The 15,052-nt window shown below is 60.0% G+C and overlaps 6 protein-coding genes across 6 annotated transcripts; 5 read left to right on the top strand and 1 right to left on the bottom strand.

The window, feature by feature from the left end:
- Nucleotides 1-239: 239 nt before the first annotated feature.
- On the top strand, nt 240-3,137 carry VTJ83DRAFT_6252 (uncharacterized protein; the record flags this gene model as incomplete). The annotated part of the gene is made up of 1 exon (XM_071012943.1): nt 240-3,137. The coding sequence occupies one exon, from the start codon at nt 240-242 to the stop codon at nt 3,135-3,137; it is 2,898 nt and encodes a 965-aa protein (XP_070863879.1).
- An 849-nt stretch (nt 3,138-3,986) lies between these two features.
- Nucleotides 3,987-4,553, top strand: VTJ83DRAFT_6253 (60S ribosomal protein uL24; the record flags this gene model as incomplete). Its single annotated transcript, XM_071012944.1, has 3 exons — nt 3,987-4,005; nt 4,072-4,184; nt 4,269-4,553. 3 exons carry the CDS (start codon nt 3,987-3,989, stop codon nt 4,551-4,553), a joined length of 417 nt encoding a protein of 138 aa, XP_070863880.1.
- A 1,871-nt stretch (nt 4,554-6,424) lies between these two features.
- Nucleotides 6,425-7,860, top strand: VTJ83DRAFT_6254 (uncharacterized protein; the record flags this gene model as incomplete). Its single annotated transcript, XM_071012945.1, has 4 exons — nt 6,425-6,532; nt 6,635-6,692; nt 6,790-7,271; nt 7,393-7,860. 4 exons carry the CDS (start codon nt 6,425-6,427, stop codon nt 7,858-7,860), a joined length of 1,116 nt encoding a protein of 371 aa, XP_070863881.1.
- Nucleotides 7,861-8,767: 907 nt separating this feature from the next.
- VTJ83DRAFT_6255 (uncharacterized protein) lies at nt 8,768-9,984 on the bottom strand (the record flags this gene model as incomplete). The annotated part of the gene is made up of 2 exons (XM_071012946.1): nt 8,768-9,158; nt 9,185-9,984. The coding sequence occupies 2 exons, from the start codon at nt 9,982-9,984 to the stop codon at nt 8,768-8,770; spliced, it is 1,191 nt and encodes a 396-aa protein (XP_070863882.1).
- Nucleotides 9,985-10,769: 785 nt separating this feature from the next.
- VTJ83DRAFT_6256 (uncharacterized protein) lies at nt 10,770-11,720 on the top strand (the record flags this gene model as incomplete). The annotated part of the gene is made up of 3 exons (XM_071012947.1): nt 10,770-10,883; nt 10,951-11,122; nt 11,209-11,720. The coding sequence occupies 3 exons, from the start codon at nt 10,770-10,772 to the stop codon at nt 11,718-11,720; spliced, it is 798 nt and encodes a 265-aa protein (XP_070863883.1).
- A 942-nt stretch (nt 11,721-12,662) lies between these two features.
- VTJ83DRAFT_6257 (uncharacterized protein) lies at nt 12,663-14,737 on the top strand (the record flags this gene model as incomplete). The annotated part of the gene is made up of 4 exons (XM_071012948.1): nt 12,663-12,756; nt 13,127-13,404; nt 13,489-14,136; nt 14,216-14,737. 4 exons carry the CDS (start codon nt 12,663-12,665, stop codon nt 14,735-14,737), a joined length of 1,542 nt encoding a protein of 513 aa, XP_070863884.1.
- Between the last annotated feature and the right edge of the window lie 315 nt (nt 14,738-15,052).

The raw sequence follows: 15,052 nt of genomic DNA on the forward strand, positions 1-15,052 counted from the left end.
TTCGTTCCTCCTCGTTCCCCTTGCAAGTGCCCGGCGCCTTTTGTCGGGCTCGCTCGTCTTGAAGCGATCGATACATCCCAAGACCAAGCAATTGATGCTTCCATCCGTCTTCTGCCAACCACAAGCCGTACCTTGCCCCGGATATCAGGTTCTTTGTTTTTTGTAAACAAAGAAACAGCTGTCCGCCCATCGTCCATCCACATGTCACTTCTTCCCTCCACATTCCGTCTGGCGCGACCATGGAGCATCCATTTTCTCGTCCTGGCCCGGACGGCCTTCGCTACATGGACGGCCCCCACGAAGCCTACTCGGATACCGACATCGCCCTGGTGCACCAAATCGTCACGTTGGCCGAGACCCTCCTTCCGAATCTCCCAGAACGCGATCGCCTGCCCACCACGGCCCTTTTCTTGGCTGCCGAGGTGATTTTTCGCGAGCGCGGCGTCGACGACCCCGATGAGATCCCCTCCCACATCGCGCGCCTCATCTTTAAGATCGGGGGCGTGCGCTCCGAGGGCACACTTACCGAAAAATTCTTCTCGGTGCTGGAGGCGCTGGGCATTCAGCTCGAGTTGGTCGCCTCCGACACCGTCACCATTCCCGACACCGACGCAGCCGGCTTCTCCACGCTCGATCAAAGCCCCGACGCTACCGAGCAGTACGACGTCCTCGAGGCCAAGCTGCAACGCCTCCAGGAACAAGAGAATCGCGACCTCGCCCATGACATCCTCGGCATCTGGTGCGCCAACGCCCGCCAGGCCAGGAAATCGAACAGGGAGCTCTGGTCCTTCGCCGTGGAGTACGATTACGAAGACCTCCTCGGCGCCGCCCTCGAGATCTGGCAGGAGGAAGCCGCCGAGGCCGAGCAGCGAAAGCTCGAGGCCGAGGCCGCCTTCGAGCACGAGAAATGGGTCGCCCGGATGGAGAAACGCGCCACCAGGGTCTACGAGATCTTCACGACCCGCACCGCTCTCGACCATTGGCGCGAGCTGGCCCTGGAGGAGAGGGAACGCACGGCCGTCGCTCGCCGGCACCTGATGCGCAAGCGGGCGTTCGAGAGCTGGCACGCGCAGCATCTCGACGACGAGATGAAGGTCGAAAACTTTGTTCTGAGCAACGTCCTCAAAAAGTGGGGCGAGGCCGCCCTCCATCACGAGGTTCGCCACGAGGTGGCGTCTCGCTGGCGCGACCAGCAGCTCTGCAAGGACAGCGTCAACACCCTGTGGGAGGAGTACAACAACCGCATCGCCGACGAGGTGTACGCCGCCGACCTCGTCACCGGCTGCCTGCGCATGTGGACGCACAAGGCGCATGAGACCCGGGACGAGTACCAGGTCGCCGTCGCTCTGGACGAGAGGCTGCGGCTCGACGAGGCGGTTAAGACGTGGCTCGACGGGCTCGACGCCCTGCGCTTTGACGCCTACGAGTGCACGCGGCAGTGGCTCATTCTGGGTTGTCGACGCGACCTCGAGCACTGGCAGGAGCAGGCCCGGCTGTCGGGGATCCTCCGGGAACACAACGCGAAGCAAAATCGCGAGATCATCCAGCACGTCTTCCGCCTGTGGCAGAACGCGTTGCGGGAGGCCGAGGACGAGGCCGCCGTCGCCGATGCTTTCATGGTCATGGAGCCGATCGAGCACTGGGAGCGCGAGATGAGGCTGAAGCTGTTCGCCGAGAGGGACGAGCGCGATACCAAGGCGGCTGTCCTCAAGCATTGGGCGCTCGAGGAGAAGCTGGCCTGGTTCCGGCGCTACGACGCCAAGATGCTGAAGCAAAAGACGCTCGAGACGCTCTTCACCGCGGCCCGCCAGGCTCGAAGCGAGCGGGAGCGCCTCGAACAGGAAGCAGCGGATGCCGATGCGTACTATATGCATGGCGACGTCGTCGACGCATGGCTCGACGGGGTCGACCAGATGCGGAAGCACCGGTACAACGCAAACCTCATCAACCTGTACCGCACGACGCGGCCCTGCATCGACCATTGGCGCGAGCAAACCCACCTCAGCCGCGCCCGGTCCAGCTACTTCAAGAGGAGCGCGGACAAGCACAGCAGCAGGGCGATTGTCAACCACGTTCTCGCCACATGGCCCGACATCGCCGAGCAACGACGGCGGGAGCGCATGATGACCAATCTGCGGCAGTTCCGCCGGCAGTACAAGGTCGACCTGGCGCAGGACTGCCTCGGCAGGTGGCTCAACGCCACGGCCGACGCGCTGGACGCCAAGGAGGACGCCCAGCACACCAACCTCCATTACAAGCGCGAAGATCTCCACGAATGCCTCGACCTCTGGAACCGCGCCGCCAAGAAGGCGCAGGTTGTCGAGCAGGTCGCCGCCGACGCCGAGCTCGAAGCTTATTGCGGCAGGTGGCAAGAGCAGCTCCAGGAGGCAAAGGAGAACATGCAGTACGCGGTCGAGTACGAGGCCGACAAGGTCCGCCGGCGGTGCTGGGAGAAGTGGGAGTTCGAGACGCTCCAGACCGGCGGCAAGCGGCACATGGCCGACGCGCTGCACGACAAGAACGAACGCCGCGTGCGCCGCCGCATCCTCAGCGAGTGGCACCAGCGGGCGGTGCCGGGGGCGCCCGATTCCCTGCTCAACCCGCGCCTCAGCACGCTTTCGGCCCGCCGCAGCGTCCGCCAGAGCGTCCGTCCAAGCATCCGCGAGCAGCTCTCCCGGTCATCCACCGCGGCCGCGGCCAGCGAGTCCGGATTCTACACGGCGAGCCAGCTGGCCGTCTTCCGCCCCCGCGACCCTGGCTTGGCGTCGCCGACCACGGCCTCGCTGGCTCACCGTTCCCGAGAGCTCGGCACCTCCCCCTACCGTCCCGATTCCGGCTTCGCATCCTCGACGACGACGACGACGACAGCCCCGCTGCTCGGCCCCATGCCCGAGTTTGACGAGGACCCGCTGGTGCCCGATCCCGATGACCCGGGCTTCATGAGCACGCCGACCAAGATCCGGGGCAGCACGAGAAACACCCCGGCGCGCCGGCTGACGTCGACGCCGTCCGCCATCTTGCCGTCGCCTTACGAGAGGGAGCTGAGGAGACAGTACGGAGGCGTCGGGTTGTTGAGACAGAGCCGGGCGGGGTTTTCGGATATCAATGAGGAGTCAGGGGAGGATTTGTATCATTGATGGGAGGGGTGCTCTTTTTTTGTGGTTTGTTTTGTTGGGGTCTGGGAAAAGCATGCATGATCACTATCGCTACCTGGGACGGGGTAGGTTCTGGGTCTTGGGTTTCAACGTCTTGGGTCTGGCTTAAGCATCATTGATACCCCGGAGTTTGGACTCGTCGTTTTGTTTCTTTGCACTGGGTTGGGATATATGGATGGGCTGGTTGTGATGGCCCATGGGCGTTTTGCATTTTGGGGCGTTTGGGATAGCATTTGTTGAATGCTTTTTACGAGACAAACTGGCCGCTAAGGCTGATTGATGACGCACATGGATACCCAGACGATAGTTTCAGGATTGATTGGTTTTGGATTTCCTTTTTTTTTTTTTTTCTTACACAGTAGAGATGCTGTGATGCTTGAAGCCATCGCCAAGTCCTTCCTCCATGCTCTGCCTGGCTGGCTCGACTTGTGGTCTCGATTCGCCTTCCTTAAGAACCTCTGCATGGCTGTCAGCCTGCTTGATTTCCTCGTTGTCCATCTGGCCCAAATGCCTATTTCCCACGGGGCATGGCAACCGGTTCTATCTTCAATGGGGGACGGACATGTGGACCGGCCATATCATCGCTGGTGACCTATCTGGGCCGGGCGTGCTGCCGGAGTCCAGTTTCGATGGCTCGGGATGGTCCCGCCAACAGACCCACTTTTCCAGACCCAACAGAGAAGGCGGTCAAGGAATTTCTGCCAGGGCGCACGAATTTCCACAAATCCACAGAAAGGTCGATTTTCCCAATTTTCCTCCCTCTCCCCCAAGATCACGGCGATCACCAACAACCAAGTCCTCCTTCGGCACAGTCCATCCCCGTCAATCACAATGGCCAAGGTCAGCACTTGTGAGTAGCCGCCTTTTTCCACGTTTGTTTTTTCCGACGATGGAGATGTTAACTTTTCACTTGTAGCCGTTTCGTCGTCGCGCCGCAAGTCGCGCAAGGCGCACTTCGCCGCTCCCTCGAGCGTTCGCCGCGTCATCATGAGCGCCCCGCTCAGCAAGGAGCTCCGTGAGAAGTACAACGTAGGTGGTTTTTTTCTCGTCCCTCTGCCCAACGCTTCCCACGTCCCCTTCAGCCCGTGGCTGACTCGATACCCCCTCCTCCAGGTCCGGAGCATCCCCATCCGCAAGGACGACGAGGTCCAGATTGTCCGCGGCATTCACAAGGACAAGGAGGGCAAGGTCACCTCGGTGTACCGCCTCAAGTACGTGATCCACGTTGAGCGCGTCACCCGCGACAAGGCTACCGGCCAGAGCGTGCCGGTCGGCATCCACCCCAGCAACGTGGTCATCACCAAGCTCAAGCTCGACAAGGACCGCGAGAACATCCTGGCTCGCATCAAGGCCGGCCGCGAGCAGACTGCCAAGTCCAAGGGCAAGAGCACGGCGTGAAGTGCTTCTCTGAGCTGGAGCTCGGGAGGGACTGAAGACGCACGACGACGACGGGGATGATGAACGAAGAACAAAAAAAGGAGCAACTCGGTTCGGTCACGACGATGAGAAGGAGATATACCCCGCGCATTGGAACTCGTCGGTTGACGGGCACTCGGTATCGGCGTGCTGGCGTTTTTTTGGCGCGGCCTCCGATTCGGGTTGGGAGTTGGCACGACCGTTGCCTCGACACATCGTGGCGGCGGCAACGGCACATACGGGACACACCGACCCGGGATCGATCTAGAAAAGCAGAGTCAAGGACGAATCGAGACATTGTTCTCAATGGCCATTTCACAGTGCCAGTCGCTTTGCGCTTGCTGTGAAATGCTCCATGGGAGGTTTTCCCGAAGCCCACCACTTTTGCTCTGGCTGCTCGGATTCGCAGCAGCAGAGTCCTTGCACTGCCCTTGGCTGACGTGATAATATGTGTCTGTGTGCGTACTGGAACCAACTAACCGGCGATGCAGGACTTGACTCTGTCAACAGCGAAGCGCAGGCTTTTGGTTCGCCGTGTGCGATGGGCCTATAGGCGCAGCTGTATGGTCATGACAGTGTCGGCACCTGCGAGAAAGGTAGGTACCTAGGCATTGTAAGGTAGTAGAGCAACAGCACCGCTAGGTTATCTCCGCGTTGACCACTAGCCCGATGGTTTTCGAGGTATACGACTAGCGAAGAGGAAGCCCAGCGTCGGGAAATCACCAGTTCCCTTGACGCTCTCGCCTGCAGACCTCCATGGAGAGGGATCGATGAGAATGGAGGTTTGAAGGCGAGGTACATTTTTTTTTTTTCTCGTGTATGTTTGCAGTGTCATAGGCTCCTACTCGGGAGCACATGGACCTCGGGTCTTGACGTTCCATGCCAGACCGAAACGTATATAGTAGGGCATTCCTGTAGAATATGGCTTTAACCACCTATGGACGCAGTAATGCTGCTGCAATGCAAATTGGATTGGATCCATTGGAGCATGAGATCCCCCATTTTTGGGAGACATGGAGGTTGGAGATGTCAATGCACATCATCTCGGCTGGTGAGTTGTACCCACCGGCTCGACCCGGCCCAGGGACTTGGGACTCAGGTCGGTACATTCATTCAGATACCTCTCATAAGCAAGCCGCTGTTGAGAGCCTTGGGCCTGCCTACCTACCTACCTAGTTGGGTAGGTGTGTCAGCCTTTGCGGATGGAAAGCATAAGCATCAATCAATTCACATGCATTCGGTGTTTTGCACCCAACGACATCATTCGCTGCTCAGGGGGGGTTTGTTTGGGTGACGTGACGGTCACAGATCACGTACGCAGTATGTACCGCGCAGTGTAATGTAGAGTGGTTGCCCGGGACGCCATGACCACCCGCTACGCAACGGTACCTCGAAGCGAGCGCTCTCTCCCGTCAACAAGGATCCCCTGCAGCCCGGCTTGGGACTCGACAACAGCGCCCACCCCACGATTCCCACGAACCTCGCTCGACTGGAAGCGCCAGCTCTCACAACATTGGGGGTTGTGCCGATTTGCTGTCACTCGTTGCGGAACCTTGAGCTAAACCGGCCGACGTTTGCGATTCGCTCGGACACTCGTGGTCGCTGCCAAGGGCGGCTGGCTGGCTGGCGACTGTCGCTGTCCCTTGAGCCGCTTAAAACTCCCCGCCGCCGCCGTGTCCGTTCAGGTCCCCGTCGGGTCTCAGCCCATTGAGAAACTGGAGTCAACCCCGAGAAACGACCGAAACTCCTCTCTTTTCTCCTCCTCCGCTGCCGTCGCCGTCGCCGCCGCCGCCACCGCCGCTGCCGCTGCCACCGCCATTGCCACCGGCCACGACGACAACAAACAAGCAACAATGTCCTTTTTGTTCGGACGAGCCCGCTCGAGGGCCAACACGGCGGATCTTGTCAAGCAAGCAAGAGATCATGTCACAAAGCTGGAGGGGCCGCAGGGGCCTGCCAAGGTAAGCAAGAAGGCGGGTGTAAACAACAACAACAACAACGCCAGCAATGCCACCATCAATGATCCATCGACATGTGCGGGCGTTAACGGAGCTATGGCACAGGCCGAGGAGCTTGCCAAGGTGCTCTCGCAGATGAAGCAGATCCTCCAAGGAACCCATGGTGCGTCTGAGCAGCCTCTTCTCTTGTTGTTCCTCTTCCTCTTCTCAGGATCTATCAATATGTGTAACACCACTAACCCCCCCTTGCCTCCCAACAGACTCGGAACCCAACACCGACCAAATCTACCAGCTCGTAACGAGCATGATCGACGAAGACCTCCTCTACCTCCTCGCCGTGCACCTCCACCAGCTCCCTTTCGAGTCGCGCAAGGACACCCAGGTCATCTTTTCCTACGTCTTCCGCTTCCGCCCGCCAACCGGCCCGCAGAAGCCCGAGCCGCTCGCCCTGGCCTACGTCGTCGAGCACCGGCCCCAGGTCCTGATCGCCCTGTGCCGCGGGTACGACCACAAGGAGAGCGCCACCCCCGCCGGCACGGTGCTGCGCGAGGTGCTCAAGAACGAGGCCGCCGCCGCCATCATTCTGTACGACGACGGCGACGAGCCCGGGTCGAGCTCGCGGGGGATCGGCGGCATCGACCCGGACAGGCCGCAGAGCGGGAGGGGCGTATTTTGGAGCTTTTTTGACTGGATCGACAAGAGCTCGTTTGAGGTCAGCGCGGATGCGTTTACCACCTTTAGGGTACGTCCATCTCTCTCTCTCTCTCTCTCTTTTTTTTTTTTTTTTTTTTTTTTTTTTTTTTTTTTTTGACATTGTCTGGAGCATCGTCGCATGCTGACCGTCCCTACCCCCTCCAACGCAGGAGCTCATCACCAAGCACAAAGACCTCGTCCCCCGCTACCTGGCCGTCAACTTTGAGCTCTTCTTTGAGCGCTACAACCGCGTGCTGGTGCAGTCCAACAGCTACGTCACCAAGCGGCAATCCATCAAGCTGCTCGGCGAGATCCTGCTGGACCGCTCCAACTACAACATCATGACGGCCTACGTCGACCGCGGCGAGCACCTCAAGATCTGCATGAACCTTCTGCGTGATGACCGCAAGATGGTACAGTACGAAGGCTTCCATGTCTTCAAGGTGTTTGTGGCGAACCCGCACAAGAGCGTACCCGTGCAAAAGATCTTGATTATGAACCGCGAGAAGCTGCTGCAGTTCCTGAGCCACTTTCTCGAGGACCGTACCGAGGACGAGCAGTTCATCGACGAGAGGGAGTTTCTGATCAAGCAGATTCGGAACCTGCCGCCGGCGCCGGTGCCGCCGCAGCCGAGGTAGAGGTGAGGTTTGAGTTTTGGGGGGGGGTTTGGATCGACGGATTGTGGTGCTGCAGGCTGTGGGGGAAAGGTGGAAGTAGTATGTAGGTCTGTCGGCGTGATCCGTTGGCGTGGCGACGCGTTGAGTAGTGTAAGGTATAAGGTATGATATGATATAAGGGAAGGGGGGTAGGAGGAGAGATGGCAGACAGAGCAGCTGCACGGCGTTGGGGCGTACAAGAGGGAAAGCTGGGTGTAATGGCTGGGTATGTATCTTTATGGGATGAGCATGGCATGGGAGGGAATAGGGAAACATGACAATATCATTTTGCTTGGCTAGGCTTTCGTCCTGGGTTGGTTCCAGGACTGGGGTGCATACCAGTGACGGCCAGAGAAGAGAGAGCCTGGGCGGCTCGCGCGGTCATCGTCGGCCAGCAAATCAACAAAGAGGCACAGCAGCGCGGGTAGTGGCCACAACGGTGCAACGACTTGCCAAAACTAAAATAAACAAAAAAAATCCAAGAAGACCACTGCGGACGTTCTTCTGGGCAGTAAGGGAGTAACAGGTCAGGGCTTACTAGTCCCATCGTCGCATTGCGTACGGAAGTGTTTGTCAAATCAAGTCTGTGGGTAACACGACAGATGAAGGAGAAAGACGAAGAGTCCTCAGAGACACGGAGACCGTGAGGAATTATTGCGAAAAAAAAAAAAATCTAAGACTGGTCGATTTGTGTGTCGTTATTTTAATAAATTGTTTCTTTGTAGCCCTCCTGAAGCGTCCCAAGTATAAACCAACGCCGATTCTCTTTCATGACCGTGGTATCATCCCAACCGAACTCCATGTCGAAAAAAAAGGAAAAAAAAGAAAAAGAAAAAGAAAAAACACGCAAGCTCCCTGAGCCATCACTATCACGCCTCCAGTTCTGTCACTACATCATCAGCCCGCTCTCCAACTCCCCATCCGACTCCTCCGGCGTAGGCAGCACCGCCACGTCCCCCGACCATTCCACAAAATTCTCATCCTCGTCCTCATAAAAGCACGGCTGCTTGGGATCCATGCCGCACCACCCCGGCACCTCGCTCACGGGCTCGGAGCGGTCCCTCACGCAAGCGTCCGTCGTGGCATCCCAGACGTGCACCTCCCCGCTGGGCGCCAGGTGCACGAGCTCGGCCCTCCTCGGCTCCGGCATGCGGCTCGCCAGGCTGCGCATCGCCTTGCGCACGTCCTGCGCCGACATCGTCCACCAGCGCGGCCAGTCGAAGCACCGGCGCATGACGTTGAGCTTGGGGTTGTGCTCGGACACGCGGCCCAGGTACAGGCTGACGGTGAGGTGGGACACGGTCACGGGGAGGGCTCGCCGCCGCCGCCGCCGCCGGGGCCGTCGGCGTCGGGCGGGGCCAAGGCGACGGGGCACAGGCTGCGGGCGCGCAGGCGCAGGGCGCGCAGCCGCGCGAGCAGCGGGCGCACGTACGAGCAAAGGTGCACCGGCTCGCCCTTGTCGTCGACCACGTTGGTACCGCGCAGGTCGAGGTCCAGGGACGTGACGTGGGGGAGGCGGCCGAGGTAGGGGTCAAGGCTGGCGAGGCCGAGGTAGTCGGGCCGCAGCGGGTCGGCGAGCCAAGCCGGGTTGGACCAGCCCGCGGTGAAGCGGACGGCGGCGAGCGCGGGGAGCTCGCGGAGGAGGAGGGCGAGGCGGACGAGGTTGCTTGCGGTGTTCCAGCAGGCCGCGTCGGCGGCGGCGGCTGCTTGGGGGGCGGCGAGGAGGGCGGTCATGGGGTCATCGCCGCCGCCAGCAGCAACAGCCGGCCTCCGGCCGTGCTCGCCGGCGGTGGTGTTGGCGTTCAGCACAATGTTGGCGCAGCGCAGCGCCTTTCGCAGGCGCGCCCGGGCCTTCTCGAGGGCGGCGGGCTTGAGATGAACCAGCCGGCTGATGACGCGCGGGGTGAACTCGATCCGGGAATAAAAGATGGGGACAGCCAGGTTGAACCATCGGCGCGAGATGGCCAGGCGCCTGATGTCCTGCTGGAAGAAGGAGGCCGGGAGATGCTCCATGATCATGAGGAGGATCTCGGAGGGGAGATGGGGAACCGAGCCGGCCGCGGCGGCGCGTGGTGGGCTTGAGAGGCTCGAGCTCGAGGCCTTCATGGTCGCGAAACAAACGGGGAAGGTGTCCCAAGGCGTGGTAGGAGAACGTGAACAGACAAGGCCGATTTCAGCATGGACGTTGAATGACGTCCTTTCAGCGTGTCGCCAACGCCGGGAATCTCTTATACACACACAGCTTCAATCCGGCCTGAGGCTCAACGACGACGGCTACAAAAAAAAAAAAATAAAAAAGGGGGGAGGGGGAGAGGACTTTTGTGGAGGAACGGGATTGGATCAAGCCTTGTCTCAAGAGTTTAGGGCTGACGACTTGAATCTCGTACGGGACAGGACGTGAGCCTGGTGAAATGAGGTTGTCCAAAGGCGAAACCGCCCAGACGGAATGACGCCGCAGGACGCCATGCTCCATGCATGCACTTCTTTTCCAGGTTCCAGCCAAGGGGGGTGCTCATGGCCAATCGCCAGCAAACCAGGGAGGCTGGTCCATCTTTCTGCGGGCCAATCTGAGCGGCTGTTAGGCGGACAGGCGGCCTCGACGTCACCCAGCCGCACCAAGACAGCGGCTGAGGGGTGAGAAGGGGAATGGGAAGTTTGGGTACAATACCTAACTGCCATGCCGTGGACCTATCTATTTACACCGACGGTGCTTGAGGGGGACCAATAATAGAGGGAGCCCAGGAGAACCCTAACCCGAACCCTGGGCGTCCTACAGGGTTGCCCCTCCATATCTGGGTTGGGTGGGCACATACCCCCCCCCCCTGCAACTTCAACAACGGGACTTACTCACCCTCTCTCTTTCTCTCTCATCCATAACGAGAAGTTCCATCATGAGTGAACAAGACATGTTGAAGACACCCATTAACCCAGCAAGGGCCTCGACGCTCTTTACGCAGCTGCAGAGCGTCAATGAGAGGATAGCTGCCGCGGCCAAGGGCCGTGAGGTGAGCAGCCTTGAGCTTGAGATGCTTTCTCGCATTCTCACACACTCTCACTCACACGCGTTTGCAGGTCCGCCTCGTGGCCGTCTCCAAGCTCCATCCTGCTAACGACATCCTCGCCCTGCACGAATCCCCGGCTCGCCATGCCCACTTTGGCGAGAACTACGCGCAGGAGCTGTTCCAGAAAGCCGAGCTGCTGCCCAAGACCATCCAATGGCACTACATCGGCACTCTCCAGTCGGGTACGTATACCCACACGCACGCTGCCCTGCCACTCCCGATCAGGCTTTGATGGAGAACCCCAACCAACTTCCCCTTCCCTTTCCAGGCCGCTGCAAACGCCTCGCCAAGATCCCCAACCTCTTTTGCATATCGAGCCTCGACTCCCTCGAGAAGGCCAAGCTCCTCGACAAGTCCCGCGGCGAGGTCATCCAGGCCGAGCCCTCCGTCTCCAAGCTCAACGTGCACGTGCAGGTCAACACGTCGGGCGAGGAGTCCAAGTCCGGCGTGAGCCCGGGCGACGACGTCGTGTCGCTGTGCCGCGCCATCGTCAAGGACTGCCCCAACCTGCACCTGCTGGGCCTCATGACGATCGGCGCCATCGCCCGGAGCGTGGCGACCACGGCCGAAGGGGGCAACGAGGACTTCCGGGTGCTGGTCGAGCAGCGGGATCTGGTGGCCCGGGAGCTGGGGGTGGAGCCGGGGCAGCTGGAGCTGAGCATGGGCATGAGCGAGGATTTCGAGGGCGCCATCGCCATGGGCAGCGGGGAGGTGAGGGTCGGGAGCACCATCTTCGGGACAAGGCCGCCAAAGGAGGAGGCAAAGGTGGTAGTGGCTTAACCCGCCTGGGAGCCGGCCGGGATGGCGTTGGTCAATTTTACCACGATGGACGAGCCATGAATGGCGTTCGTGAACCGGGATGAAAGGGCCAGACACAAGCCACAGCGGTGATCAAGGTGGTGGTGTTGGCTTTGGCTGTCTCCCTTGTATGTGAACCAAGAAAAGGGGGCCGAGGAGTTGCATAATGAACGAGGAGAGCCTCGCCTTTAAGATTTGTCAACCGGACCCCTTTCCTAGGTTCCCTCGTCCAGGCAATGCATGCGTCGGTTCGATCATTCGGGCCATACGCTACTGTCGGAAGCAATGGTACCTGTCTTTGAATGGACCTACTATAGTGTCGGATCAAGGCTTGCCCCCCCCCCCCCCCCTCCCCTCCCCCGGCAGCCCGGGCCATGCGATGCCTCCCCGCCAAGACCATGGACGTCCCCGGCCGTTAGGAGGAGAGAACAGAACAGCCGCCCACGAGAGGCAAAAAGGATGGCGGGATTTTTACCTTTTTTTCCGTTGTGTTTTATAATTTTCTTTAATATTTTCCCTCTGTTTTCTTCTTCGTTTGGTTCTTCTTTTTGGGCTTGACTCTTTTTCTGCCTGTTTTATACTTCGGGGTTCCGCCAACGCTGAGGAGTGGTCACGTGACCATCCACGGGATGGAAAGGCACGGTCACCAATGCTTGGAGCTGTGGGTCCTTTTCCAACCCAGGTCCACCAACGCCCGCCTTTTGCAAACTCTCAGGTTGGAGACGCGGCTTGCGACGCGACGTAGTGGTGTTCTTGGTGAACAGCCATCCCGACGGCCATTCATCGCGCGACGCAGCAACCGGCATCTATTGACTCGTCCATTACACGCGACCTCCGATTACCATTGCAACCCTCGCCCTTTCCATCGTCTCCGACAAGCGCACCACCCCCCCCCAAAGGAGTGACGACGATACGAGACACACAATGCAGGCGCAGTATCGGGGATACGCACCACAGCATGCGCCGCCGCCGCCCCGGCCGGGAGGACAGCATGTCCAGCCTCGCCGTGGAGGAATTGGTAAGCGTCTTCTGTCCATGCGTTGGCTTGTCTTAGGATAGGAGGGTCTTCCCTCCGGCGCTCGTCCCGGTAACCCCCGGACCTCGACTCGACGGGTCCGGCCGACGCTCCGCTTTTTTTGCCTTCGCTTTCCCCCCCCCCCGGTCCCGATCCCATGATTCTGCGATGGCTCAGGGTGGAGCTCGTGTCGCCTTGCGCTTTCACGCCTGCCGAGAACGAGCCAGCCGAGCACGCGCTTAGGCTGCTCGCAAATTCGTGAACGCCTGGATCGCCCATCACCCCTCCAACCCTCTCGCATCACCATCGTGCCGTCGCCGAAACCCATCGACAGGAATCGCCTTGTGACTGACCATGCCTCCCCGAACAACAGGCCCCATGATATCGGCCGGACCGCATCATCAGGTGCCCATGACCCAGGCCCAGATCAACCAGCAGCACCACCAGCAGCAGCAAGCCAACCAGCTGGCCAAGCTTCGGAGCCGCAAGCCTACCGACAAGAACCTGCCCGAGGGCGTCGATGAGATCCTGGCCGCCGACAGCGACGTTGGCGTCGCCTACAAGAACCTCCGCGACCTGGAGCGCCGTCTTGATGCCACCATGACCCGCAAGAGGCTGGACATTGTCGACTCTCTGAACCGCAGCACAAAGGTGGGTTCTCGAGGACGCACGGCAAAGACGTCGCAAGATGGCCAGGGCTGATGTTTATTTTTTTTTCTTCTTCTGCGGGTACAGCGCTACAAGACCCTTCGGATATGGATCAGCAACACGGCGGAAGACCAGTTCTGGCAGAACAGCGGCCTCAACGTCGATACGTTCGACTTTTCCTCGAACCTCGAGTCGTCCTACCGCGTCAAGATCGAAGGCCGCCTGCTCGACGACGAGGAGGAGGAGGTGGAGGCGGCAGAGAAGACGGGCAACGGCGAGGCGGATCCTGACAAGATGGATACGGACGTGCCCAGCAAGGCGGCGCCGAAGCCGGCCGCTGCGGCGGCCAAGCGGTCCCGGCTGTCCCACTTCTTCAAGGCCTTGACGGTCGAGTTCGACCGCCCCAAGGGCGGGCGGCAAGGAAGCGAGCCGACCGTGGAGTGGAAAAAGCCCGAGCGGACTCCCGCCGGCGCTGGGAACCTGCCTGCCATGGCGGATTTTGACGAGTTCTCGTTCAAGCGCAACGGCGATGAGAACGCCAACATCACCATCAGCCTGTACCGGCACGAGGACCCCGAGCGCTACGAGCTCAGCCCGGAGCTGGCCGACATCATCGACATGCGCGAGGCGACCCGCCAAGAGGCCGTCATGGCCCTGTGGGAGTACATCAAGTTGATGAACCTGCAGGAGGACGAGGAGAAGAGGAACTTCCGTTGCGATGACCTCCTGCGCAAGGTATGTCCATGTCGCCCACCCCTCGCTTACGCAAACAAACCAACCAACGAAATGCTCACCACCTCCTCTCCCGCAACAGGTCATCCCCCGCGACCTCGGCTACATCCCGCAGCTCAACGACTACATCACCCCTCACCTCCGGCCCCTCCCTCCCATCAAGCTCGCCTACACGATCCGCGTCGACGAGGAATTCCACCGCGACCCCAAGCCCACCATCTACGACGTGCGCGTGGCCGTCGAGGACCCGCTCCGCGCCCGCCTGTGGAATTTTGCGCACAGCCCGCAGTACGCCTCCATGCTCAAGGACGTGGCGGCGCTCGACGACCAGCTTGCGACGCTCGTCCAAGCGGTCGCTCATTCCAAGGCCAAGCACACCTTCCTGACGTCCATGGCGAACGATCCGGTCGGGTTTGTCAGGAGCTGGATGAGCTCGCAGAAGCGCGATCTGGAGGTGATCAAGGGCGAGGCGACCCGCGGAGCCGGCGAGGATGGCACCGGAGACGAGTGGCGCAGGGGCGGCCCGAATAGCATCTGGGCGACTTCGAACGCGAGGGAGAGCGTCAACGTGCTCTTGTCGAAGCAGCCTATGATGAGGACGTGAAGGGGGAGAGGGTTGCTTGGTGGTGGCGGTGGGAAGTTGTGAGCGAATGGATGGATGGATGGATGGATGGCTGGATGGATAAGCTGGATAAGAAGACAAAGAAATGGCGTTTTGGGGCGTGGTTCGGATGGCGTGGCGTTTCGTTTGGAGGGTGGGAGGATTTGTTTCTAACCGTTCCCCCCCTTTGTATTTGTATGCCTAATTAGATTCTACCGTCGGTGGGCATTGAGACGCAAGGGAACTAACCAGAATATGCCACATGAGAACCGTTATTGGGTACCGCGAGAGCGAAGCTGAGCCAATGTCAAGAAGAAA

The sequence above is a fragment of the Remersonia thermophila genome, chromosome 6 (genome assembly GCF_042764415.1).
Source record: "Remersonia thermophila strain ATCC 22073 chromosome 6, whole genome shotgun sequence".
Lineage (NCBI taxonomy): Eukaryota > Fungi > Ascomycota > Sordariomycetes > Sordariales > Chaetomiaceae > Remersonia > Remersonia thermophila.